Source organism: Scyliorhinus canicula, chromosome 11, assembly GCF_902713615.1.
Source record: "Scyliorhinus canicula chromosome 11, sScyCan1.1, whole genome shotgun sequence".
Lineage (NCBI taxonomy): Eukaryota > Metazoa > Chordata > Chondrichthyes > Carcharhiniformes > Scyliorhinidae > Scyliorhinus > Scyliorhinus canicula.
The window spans coordinates 151,402,718-151,415,258 of record NC_052156.1 but is presented as its reverse complement, the minus strand read 5'-3'; the positions used below and the strand labels follow the sequence as shown (position 1 = coordinate 151,415,258).

The window sequence follows — 12,541 nt, the reverse complement described above, 5'->3', positions numbered from 1 at the left end:
TGGGTCCCTGGCACTGTGAGGCAGTAGTACTAGCCACCATTCTGCCCTCATGAGGGAGGCCCTTTTTTTTTTTTTAAATTCCCCTGATTGGTGCACCTATAAATGAGTCCAAACATTGAAATATTGGCAGGCTATTCATTCGCTGGACCATCACAGCAGAGTGTACAAGCTTTGATCTCTCCTCCCTCCCTAGCTAGAAATGGCATGCCTGAGATTAGGATTGCGTGTCTCTGGGAACCACCGCTGTAATGATACAATCACAGTCTGAGAAACTGAACATGTAACCACACTAACGCACTGTGACATTGCACCATCTGCTGGAACAGCCTCCAGTACACTTGCTGCATTATTTGTACAACACAAATTAATGACATTGAAAAAAATACTTCAACATAGGCAGATCGATAGATTATATATTTTATTAGAAGACAAAAATATTTCATTTAGCAAAAATATTAAATTAATAGGCAGACATCAACATTCCTTCCTTCCCCAGAATGCACACATACAGTAATGTGGCTTTTTCCAATTGTAACATCCCTTTAAATACACCAACACCGCAAGTCGGTGACCCTGGAAGCACTTAATGCCCTCCAACACGTCGATGTTTGGGAGGCACCAAATTCATCCCAGACTGTCCTTCAGAGGCATCAACACAACAAAAAGACGATTAACAGTAACATTCAGGAACACAGCAAGAGGAGCAACAGAACTCAGCTTCACAAATAGCAACGCATGTGGGCATCGATTAACAGCTTTCCAGCAACAGATGAACAAATCCCTGGGGAGATTTGGCTGGTATCCATGATGTATGTGGGACATTGTTCTATACATCAGTACATGACAGCCATACCACAGGACGTGCTACTATAGACAGTTTGACAACAAATGAATTTGTTGAACGCGATGCTGATGGGCTGGATGAGAAATTCATTTCAAGCAGAGCTCCTGAGAGTCTTTACATCCTGTGATGGAGTGGCAATCCCGATGGAGTGGCATTGTGGCAATCCCGATGGAGTGGCATTGTGGCAATCCCGATGGAGTGGCATTCTAACAATCCCGATGGGCTGCAGTGCTTCCTCAGCAAACAACCAAAAGGCCTCAGAATTGGATTGGTTTTCACGTCAGCGACGTGCAAAATGGCTCCAGGAAAACAATGCGCCCCCTCCAGTGTGCAAATAGTCGTGGTGTTGGGATGGAGGTGTCGTGTAGCAGGCAGCGATCAGTACCATGGGTCTGCTCTGTGCTGGCTGTTGTACTTCTGAAGTTCAATCTGATCTTTGATCTGGTTGATGAGGATCTGGGAGAGGAGAATTCCCACTAACTGGAGATGGCAGAGAAGGAGAGAAACAAAACAAACAATGGAAGAGAGACCCATACAGTTTTGTTAAAGGAACAGTGCCCTATAACAATATATTTGCCCATTTGCTAATTTCTCACCAATATCCTTTTCGCATTTCTCACTTGCAGTAGCCAAGTTGTGGGTAACAAAAGATCAAGGGATCAAGGCCCATTTAATTGACGAGCACATAACTGAGCAACAGAGGGAGGTGCTGCACTGTCTGAGATGCTACATTCAAGTGAGACATTAGTGAAGGTGTGGCCTCACTTTCAGGAGAATGTAAAACATTCCATCACACTATTTCAAACAGTATTCTCCGATTGGCCTGACTAATAATCTCTCAACCAGGACCTTATTTATGGTCGAAGTGCAAATTAACTAATAACTTTCCCACATTACCACTGATCCTGAAGCGGGAGAAGGACCCTGAGCTATGTGGGTCTTGCAGGCTGATCTCCCTGTTGAATGTTGATGCCAAACTGTTAGCTAAAATCTTGTCCTCAAGGATAGAAGACTGTGTCCCGGGGGTGATAGGGGAAGACCAGGTGAAGTTCGTTGAGGGTAGGGAGCTAACAGCCAACTCTAGAAGGCTCTTGAATGTAATCACGATGCCCCGAGTGGGTAAGGAGGTGGAGGTAGTGGTCGCAATGGACGAGGAGAAGGCCTTTGTCCGGGTGGAATGAAACTAGCTCTGGGAGGTGTTGGGGCAGTTCGGGTTTGGTCGGGGTTTCATCGACCGGATCAGGCTGCTGTACCAGGCACCAGAGGCGAATGTTCGAATAACCGGCTGACGTTGGGGGCTATTTTAGACTGCACCAGGGGACAAGGCAGGGATGCCCCATCTCTCTGGCCATTGAGCCACTGGCTATGGTGTTAAGAGCTTCCAGGGGCTGGTCCAGAGTGGGGTGGAACACAGAGTCTCCCTATACACCAACGACCTGCTCCTGCATGTTTCCGACCCGTTAGAGGGGATGGGAGAGATCATGAGGATTTTAGGGGAATTTGGCCGTTTTTCGGGGTACAAATTGAACATGGGAAAAAGCGAGGTGTTTGCGATCCAGGCAAGGGGGCGGAGAGGAGACTGGGAGAGCTGCCATTCAGAGTGGTGGGAGGTAGCTTCCGCTATTTATGGATCCAGGTGGCACGAGACTGGGGGCTGTTACATAAACTAAACTTGACCCGGTTAGTGGAACAAATGAAAGAGGACTTCCGAAAATGGGATATGCTCCTGTTATCACTGGCGGCGAGGGTACAGACAGCGAAAATGACGTCCTCCTGAGATTGCTGTTTGTGCTTCAGTGCCTCCCCATCTTTATCCCAAAGGCCTTTTTCAAGTGGGTAAATAAGGTGATCTCTGGTTTTGTTTGGGCGGGTAAAACCCCACGAGTGAAGAAGGTGATGCTGGATCTGGGGGGGGGGGGGGGGGGGGGGGGGGGGGCTGAACTTTAGCAACTATTACTGGGCAGCAAATATAGCCATGATTCGGAAGTGGGGGAAGGGTCAGTGTGGGAGCGAGTAGAGGCAGCATCTTGTAAGGATGTGAGTTTAGAGGCATTGACCACTTCTCGCCGGCCTGGTACTCCACAAGCCCGGTGTTAGTGGTGGCCCTGAGAGTCTGGGGCAGTGGAGGAAACGTGGGAGAGCGGAGGCAGCATCGGTTTGGGCTCCAATCTGTAGCAACCATCGGTTTGCCCCAGGGAGACATGATGGAGGGTTTCAGAGATGGCAGGGATCGGGAGGATGGGAGATTTGTTTATAGATGGGAGCTTCCCTGGTTTGAGGCAGTTAGAGGAGAAGTTTGAGTTGACGGGAGGGAATGGTTTTAGGTATCTGCAGATTCGGGACTTCTTGCGAAGGCAGGTTCTAACCTTCCCACTCCTACTGCCACGGGGGATACAAGGGGCAGGATTCTCCCATTCGGCGGCAGAGCGTCCACGCCGTTGCATTTCACGATGACGTGAACGGGCCATTGGGAGTACCGATTTTGGCCCCTACAGGGGGCCAGCACGACGCTGGACCAGTTAACGCCGCGGGATCCGCGCAAGCGCGGTGGCCTCCCTCAACGCACCAGCCACGACGGAAAATGGCGCGGGAGCTCAGGGGCCGGCACGGAAGAAAATAGGCCCGGGGACCGAGAGACCGGCTCACCAATCGATGGGCCCCGATCACGGGCCAGACCCCCCCCCCCCCCCACAGGCCACCCCCGACCCTGCGCGCAGAGTTTCCGCCGGCTGCGACCAGGTGTGGACGGCACTGGCGGGATTGCCTTTTTAGAGCGTCCGCCCATCCCTTCCGGGCCGGAGAATTGGTGGCCCGGTGGCATACAGCAGCCCGCGCCAAACGTGCTGGCGCTGATTCTCCGCTCTATCGCGTGCCGGAGTCGGGCCGGCATGGCCCGGTTGCAGGGATTCTCTGGCCTGGCCCCAGGCTGGGAGAATCCCGCCCCCTATAGAGTAATTTCTAGAGTGTGGGTAGGAGAGGGGAGGGTCGCAGATATCTGTAAAGAATTCATGGAGTCAGAGGAAACGCAGACAGAGGAGCTAAAGCACAAATGGGAGGAGGAGTTAGGGGGAGAGATAGAGGCAGGTCTCTGGGCGGATGCGTTAAGCAGGGTCAACATGTCCACATCATGCGCCAGGCTCAGCCTGATACAATTTAAAGTCATTCACCGGGCACACATGACGGTGGCCCGGATGAGCAAGTTTTTTGGGCTAGAAGACAGATGTGCAAGGTACGCAGGAGGGCCAGCAAACCATGGCCACATGTTTTGGGAATGTTCGAAGCTTAGGGGATTCTGGCAGGGGTTTGCGGACAGCATGTCCACGGTGTTAAAAACAAGGGTGGCACCGAGTCCAGAGGTGGCAATTTTCAGAGTGTTGGAAGACCCACGAGTCCAGGGGTTGAGAGAGGCCGACATCTTGGCCTTTGCCTCCCTGGTAGACTGGAGACGGATACTGTTCGCATGGAGGGACTCGAAGCCCCCAAATCAGAGATCTGGGTTAGCAACATGGCTGGCTTTCTCAAAGAAAATCAAGTTCGCCCCAAGAGGATTTGTCCGGAGGTGGCAACCGTTTGTCAACTTCTTTAGAGAAAATTAACTGACAGCAGAGGGGTGGGTGGGGAGGGGGGGTTTAAGTCTAGGTTACTGTTCTAGGAAGGTGGCACCTGTGAGGGCGGTACAGGATCATTGCACCATGTTTATAGTTGCTTGTATATGGTTTACGGTTATAAAAGCACAAATGCCTTAATAAAATATTTTACAAAAAAAACTTTCCCACATTACACTAGTGCCTTGTTAAAATTAATTAATCTGACCCTCTCCCCCTCTAACTCTACTAGCAAGTGCCAAATGTGTGCAATTCCACTGATGCTCACAACTCACGTTGGTCGTTGTTCATTAGGTGCTATTCGACTACATAAAGCGTCATTGTGTAGGTATTCAGTACTAGCATTGGATGGGGACCAGCTGATATTAGCAGGACGGCATTGAAATTGACCTCAGTCGCATTGAAATTGACCTCTGCACTCAGAGCAATGGAAAGGAGGGAACACAATGAATAAGACAGGGATTAATAGGTACCGGGTAATTAACAGATAGATATGGAGCCAAGGTAGAGATACAGATCAATCACGATCTAACAGGCGTGAGGGGCTAAATGGCCCGTATAGGCTGTGACACTGACCTGTGGGATTGCGAAGCCCAGGGCCACCCCTCCCAACAGGAAGAGGTTGCTATGGATCCAGTTGACCAGCTTGTCGATGCACCCATTGGTGTAGATGTATTCTTCTGCTGCTAAGTAGTCCAGGTCCTGCATCCCTTGCCCACACATGGTGTTGATCACTTTCTGCATGGGAAGGACACTGGGATCAGAGTGAGAGACAACAAGTCTGCCAACGGAGAGGGGAGAGTGTTTAGACTCACCCCCTTCTCCACCCACCTCCATTCAGACAGACACACTTCAAATGACGGGGGCTGGTTTAGTACAGTGGACTAAACAGCTGGCTTTTAATGCAGAACAGCAGGTTCAATTCCCGTACGAGCCTCCCCGAACAGGCACCGGAATGTGGCGACTGGGACTTTTCACAGTAACTTCATTGAAGCCTACGTGTGACAATAAGCGATTATTCTTATTATTATTACTACATCATATAAAATATACATTGGATAATTTTCTCATGGATATACAGGAATATAGAGGTATACAGTACAGGCGCTGCCATTGGCCCATGTGCATGCACTGGCTCTTTGCTGGAATGATCCAATAGTTCCCCTCCCCCACACTTCTGCCCACAGCCTGTACAACTAAACCTTACGATTCCCTTTTGAAAATAATTGCACCTGCTTTTTCCTCACGTCACCTCTAGTGTTTTTGCTAATTATTTTTTCATATAAATTTAGTGTATCCAATTCATTTTTTCTAATTAAGGGGCAATTTAGTGTGGCCAATGCACCTACCTGCGTATCTTTGGGTTGTGGGGGCGAAACCCACGCAGACACGGGGAGAAATGCCTGGATCTCGTGTGTCTCTCTCGTGGGGACCATGAATTGGATTCAATTGGAATTGTTTTTTGGGAGCAGGCAAGGCGATGGATTAGGGGTTTGCCCCCGTCATGGAATTTACAATACAGAAGGAGGCCATTCGGTCCATCGGGTCTGCACTGGCCCTTGGAAAAAGCACCCCACTTAAGCCCACACCCCTACCCTAACCCGTAACCCAGTAACCCCACCTAACTATTTTTTTGTCCACTCTGAACTCTGGCTTGATATAATGATACCTGATGTAAAATCAGAGCGTAGGTCAGGGACAAGGTGCTGCAATGTCCTTTCACCCAAAGCAAGACAATTGCAGTGATGGAGGGAGAACCTGGAGGGTTCAACCTGCCTGACATGAATGAGAGTATAGTCTCCAACCTTAACAATCTTGTACTGGGTGCAAATATAATATTTATCATTAATAAACTGCAGTGTTCTTTGACTGACGTGAGCATTTCCAGGATCTGCAGGTTCTTTTAGTTTTTAGCTGCGTTTAAATCATTAACAGCAGTCCATGCATCTATATTATTGCGAAGTTCACCTGTTTCACTTACCTCCGTGGAGCGCAGACAGCAGGAATAAGGTACGGAGCAGCGCTCCCGGCTGGGGTTCTCCAGCGTACAGTTAAAGTACATGTTCAGGCTCCAGTCTTTGTAGGAGATTCCTCCACAACAGCTGAACTGTGGGATCAAAAGAAGATTGGAGTGGGGGGTGGCGGAAGGAGAAAGACAAACTGGTTAGTGCACTCACTCGGCAACACTGGGAGCATTTCCCCAGCCTCCTTCAGGAAGATGCCAATCCTCAGTGGGGTTAGTGACAACGGGTGCATGTTTTTTAAAAATTTTAAAGTACCCAATTATTTTGTTTTTTCCAATTACGGGGCAATTTAGTGTGGCCAATCCAACTAACCTGCGCATTTTTGAGTTGCAGGGGCGAGACCCACGCAAACATGGAGAATGTGCCAAACTCCACACAGTGACCCGGGGCCGGGATCAAAGCGGCGTAGGCAGCAGTGCTAACCACTATGCCACCCATCAATGAGTACCTGTTAGGTGAGAACCACTATGGGGTGTAGATCCAGGCCATTAAAGGTGGAGCACAACTAGATATGGACAAAAAAAAAAAACCCAGAAGATTCTTCTGTTTTACCAGGAAGCTGAGAATGTCAAAATCGCTTCCAACGAGCGACTCCTTTTAAGTCTCAGTAACTCAAATATAAATGCTTTCAGTGTAACTTTGGGACAATTATATTTTGCAGGCCGAGGGAACGGGTGACAGAGAGGAAGAGAGCAAAGCCCAAGAAGAAACAAGTGAAAAAATCAATGGGAGAGTGAGGAGGTAGAAAGTAAAAGGAGACTGTGCTAAGGATACTGGGCAGGTTAAAAGTGATTTATAGAACAGTACAGCACAGAACAGGCCCTTCGGCCCTCGATGTTGTGCCGAGCAATGATCACCCTACTTAAACCCACGTAACCCGTATACCCGTAACCCAACAATCCCCCCATTAACCTTACACTACGGGCAATTTAGCATGGCCAATCCACCTAACCCGCACATCTTTGGACTGTGGGAGGAAACCGGAGCACCCGGAGGAAACCCACGCACACACGGGGAGGACGTGCAGACTCCACACAGACATTGACCCAGCCGGGAATCGAACCTGGGACCCTGGAGCTGTGAAGCATTGATGCTAACCACCATGCTACCGTGAGGCCCCCAGTGACAAGTTTGGAGACTATGTGACACTACCTGCTTCTGTCCATAGTCGATGAGATTTTGGAGATCCAGGTCATCCCTGTAGTGGACTATCGCGCTGTCGATGATCTCACTCACCTTCGATCGGGCCTGTGTTGGAGGTGAAAGAACATTTAGGAATTAAAAAAGGTAGCTAGAAGCTCCCACTTACCAAATCCAGCTTCTCCCCACATGCCCGAATCATTACCTCCCCACATGCCCGAATCATTACCATCTGGCTCACTTGCTGGGACTGACACTTTAGTTTTTTAAAAATGTTTTAAAATTTAGAGTACCCAATTCATTTTTTAAATTAAGGGGCAATTTAACATGGCCAATCCACCTACCCTGCACATCTTTGGGTGGTGGGGGTGAAACCCACTCAAACACGGAGAATGTGCAAACGTCACACGGATAGTGACCCAGAGGCGGAATCGAGGGACCTCGGCACCATGAGGCAGCAGTGCTAACCACTGCACCACTGTGCTGCTGGGACTGACACTTTTAAAAATAAATTAAGTACCCAATTCTGGGGCGGCATAGTGGCGCAGTCGTTAGCATTGCTGTATCATGGTGTCAAGGACCTGGGTTGACACTGGCCTCTGCCCATGTGGAGTTTGCACATTCTCCCAGTGTCTGCATGGGTTTCACCCCCACAACCCAAAGATGTGCAGGGTAAGTGGATTGGCCATGCTAAATTGCCCCCTAACTGGGTACTGTAAATTTTAAAAAAAATTTTTTATTTAAAGTACGCAATTCTTTTTTCCCCCAATTAAGGGGCAATTTAGTGTGGGATGGAACCCAGTTCCTCGTCGCCGTGAGTCAGAAATGCTAACCACTACGCCACCCGTGACAGGGGCTGGCAATTTAGTGTAAAACACATGTTCTTAAACAGAGGCCCCCTCCACAATCTACTACATTCACTGATGGGCAGAAGCAATGCATCCATTTGCAACAGGTTTATTCCCATCAGAATCTGTGTATTTCTCCTCTCAAACTATCGGGAGCTTTCCTGGGATGAGTTTCCTCAAATACTTGCCCACTTCAGGAACGAACCCATACCTGTTCATCATAAGCGATCTTCAATAGCAATTATCTGCTGGCTATCTAGAGTATGGGAAACCACATTTCTGGAAAGCCAGTTCAAATTTCATGGAGTTTAGGAATTTGAATTTAGCTCAAATAAATTTGGAAATAGGAAGCTAGCATCAGCAAGAGTGACAGTGAAGCGGTTGGATTGTCGCAAAGAAATAAAGGTCATTAGGAAATCTGCCACCTTTGCCCAGTTCGGCCTACGTGTGATTCTAGCCCCATATCAATAATATGGACCTGCCCTGAAGCAAGCAACTCTGGTAACCAAATCTGCTGCAATTAATAATTCTGGGAGCTATCTTTAGCACACAGACTGGAGTGGTTTAAGAAGATGGACCACCATTTCCACTAACTACAGACTCATTTTTGGACCGTCAGATCTGCAATGCTTCCAATTCACAGTGAGCCACCAGAGGGAGCAGAAACTCCATACAATTGAAACGGACATACAAAATCCCAGTTGGAACCGGGAATGAATCAGAATTGTTACAGTACAGGAAGCCATTCTGCCCATCACCTCTGCACCAGCTCTCAATGAGCAATTCCCTGAATACCATTCTCCCTCCTACTCCCCGTAACAAAGCACATCCTTCCTTTCCAGATAACAGTCCAATTCCCTTTTGAATGCTTCGATTGAACCCAACTCTACGACGGCGCAGTGGTTAGCACTGCTGCCTTAACAGTGTTGAGGACCTGGGTGCGAGCTGATCCTTTATGCTTTAAATGGAACTCAGCCGAGAATCACTCATCTCAAATGTTCCACTGATTTATTTATCTTCTGGACATCTAGAAGGGGAGCAGGCAAAGAGGACCCTCCCCACCAAGCCACACTGACTCGGAACTATCACCACCATTCCTTCACTGTGACAGGATCAAAATCTGGGAACTCCCACCAGGTGTACCTCAACAGTTCAAGGCGGCAGCTGATCAGGGAAATTAGGAATGAGTAACTAATGCTAGCCTTGCCAGCGATACCAACATCCCAGCAAATTATTTTATTTATTTTTTAAAACTGTAAAACTATTCTCTCACCTACAACATAATAGGCCGAAGTGCCTGTACTGTTCTATGTTCTTTTGTTTTTATCCACCATCCTAAATCTGCGTTTCCCCAGTTATTCACCCTTCTGCCTGTGGAAGCAGATCCTCCCCAATTACTTTATCAAAATCCTTGCTAATTTGAACACCTCTACTGAATCCCACCACAACCTTCTCCACTCTGAAAAGAGATCAATCCAGCCAAGTATTCTTGGGCTACGTTTCCCAGTTTCTTCTCAAACCTAAACAAAAACACTGGCGTCTGTGAAGCCTTCTGGTCTCCATATTCTCAAAAAAAGATAGGGAAGATTTACAAGCATGATACCAGAGAGACATGTGAACAGGCTGGAGACTCTTTTCGCTCAAACAGGAGACATGAGTGACTCAACTGCGGTCTTCACAATTCTGAAAGGTAAATGCAGACAAGATATGTCCTGTCCGCTTTAGAACATAGAACAGTACAGCACAGAACAGGCCCTTCGGCCCTCAATGTTGTGCCGAGCCATGATCACCCTACTCAAACCCACGTATCCACCCTATACCCGTAACCCAACAACCCCCCCCTTAACCTTACTTTTATTAGGACACTACGGGCAATTTAGCATGGCCAATCCACCTAACCCGCACATCTTTGGACTGTGGGAGGAAACCGGAGCACCCGGAGGAAACCCACGCACACAGGGGGAGGACGTGCAGACTCCACACAGACAGTGACCCAGCCGGGAATCGAACCTGGGACCCTGGAGCTGTGAAGCATTTATGCTAACCACCATGCTACCCTGCTGCTTTGAGTGAACCCGATCCAGGAGTGACAAATACAAAATAGTCGTTAATAAATTCAATAGGGAATTCAAGGGAAACTTGGATGTGGAAGTTGCTACTATGGGAGAAGTTGAAGAAAATAGCAGATACATTTTAAGGCTGGATAAACACAAGAGGGGGGAAAAAAAGAATTGAAGGATGTGCAAATATATTTGTATGAAGTAGGGCATTTGGAGGCTCATGAGGAACATACATGCCAGTATTGTCTAATTGTTCCAAATGGTCTGTTTCTGGGCAATTCTATGTAATTTGACATGTCTGCACGCAAGCATCTATCACAAATATTTGCTGGAGGAAAAACATTTTTTCAATATGCCCATGATAACAATCTCACTCATCTTAGCCAGGCAACAGGGAACTGATACAAAAACATTACAGAACATCAGGAACCAGGGTGTGCTTTACACAACTGTTGTGAACACCAGCAATAAAAATGTGAGATTCCTGATTTAGACATGCTCCTACTTGACAGGAACACAAATTGGATGTCTGAGCAAATTCATTATTTACTAATTTTCCCAGGTCACAGTATTGAATACTTTAGGTAAAATTGTTACTGGACTACCAAAAATGAAAGCTCAAATCACAAAGAATTTGAGTTCAGTTTAAAACCCAGAACAAAAAAAAATGAAAAATGACCATGAAATGATCGGTGTAAAAACTAAATTGTTCCACTTAATGTCCTTCAGGGAAGGAATCCTGCTGGTCTTACGGCGACTCCAGTCCAACACCAGCAACAGTCCTGTGAAATGGCCAAGACAGACATTAAAGTGACTACAAAAAAAAAAACAGGGACTGTAGTGGTTCAAGAAAAAGAGACAGCTTATCGCCATCTCAGGGCAACTGAACATGGGTAATAAATGCCAGCTTTGCTAGCAACACCCAAGAATGAAAGAAATTACATTCTCCAAAATCTGTAAACGTCAAGTCTGGAGGAGTTCAGAATTCTTGCCAGGATGACACCATCAACAGGATGTCGGGATGCGACTGTCAAGATGTGAGGCTGCTCTGGGAGCACAGGCTGTAGTCGAGGTTACAGATCAGGCAGTCTGCACCACAGCGTGGGAGCAATACATATTAATGTCACACCACCAGTGCCGATTCTCGGAAAGCAGTGGTGATAATTCCAAAATCTCCCTCTGCCGTCAGCCGATTACTCACACACACAAGTTGGGTTTTTAAACAAGTCAAAAGCTACATTTGCTCCTTTTGTTGCCATGACCACAGAGAGCTATGTCATCAATGAATGGCCAGCCCAGTGCCAATGCTCTTGTAACCAGGGATACACAGCTCATTTATCGTAAAAATGAATTAGAAGAAAATATGAAGCTTCACATTGATTCAGCCTGAAAAATATATTCCTCAAGCTCCAGATGTACAACCACCTGCTCTACCTGAGAACTCACCATCCATTCCCCTGCACCATTGCACATCTCACCTCTTCAGCTTGGTGTCACCAGATCACAACCGCCTCATTAAACACATAATTATTTTAAATCTGTTCCACCTTACTGGTGCCTGCCCAGTGGGACCACACTCCCCCCTTGCCCCATGGACTGACCCTCCCCCCCCCTTGCCCCATGGACTGATACTCCTCCCTCCCTCCCCCCCCCCCCCCTTGCCCCATGGACCTGACCACCCCCCCCTTGCCCCATGGACTGGCCCTCCCCCCCCCTTGCCCCATGGACTGGCCCTCCCCCCCCCCTTGCCCCATGGACTGACCCTCCCCCCCCTTGCCCCACGGTCTGACCACCCCCCCTTGCCCCATGGACTGACCTTGCCCCATGGACTGACCCTCCCCCCCTTGCCCCATGGACTGACCCCCCCCCTTGCCCCATGGACTGACCCCCCCCCCCCCCCCTTGCCCCATGGACTGACCCCCCCCCCCCCCTTGCCCCATGGACTGCCCCCCCCCCCTTGCCCCATGGACTGGCCAATCCCCCCTTGCCCCACGGACTGACCACCCCCCCTTGCCCCATG

The 12,541-nt window shown here is 48.4% G+C and overlaps 1 protein-coding gene across 1 annotated transcript in view; it reads right to left on the bottom strand.

The window, feature by feature from the left end:
- Positions 1-401: 401 nt before the first annotated feature.
- The window catches only part of tspan33a (tetraspanin 33a), a 34,038-nt gene continuing 21,898 nt past the window's right edge, over positions 402-12,541 (bottom strand). Inside the window, exons 5-8 of the mRNA XM_038811747.1 lie at positions 7,626-7,721; positions 6,431-6,556; positions 5,026-5,187; positions 402-1,324 (exon numbers count right to left, since the gene is read on the bottom strand). Of these exons, the coding sequence (XP_038667675.1) occupies positions 1,223-1,324; positions 5,026-5,187; positions 6,431-6,556; positions 7,626-7,721 (486 nt within the window). The 3' untranslated portion in view covers positions 402-1,222. The remainder of the gene's footprint in view (positions 1,325-5,025; positions 5,188-6,430; positions 6,557-7,625; positions 7,722-12,541) is intronic.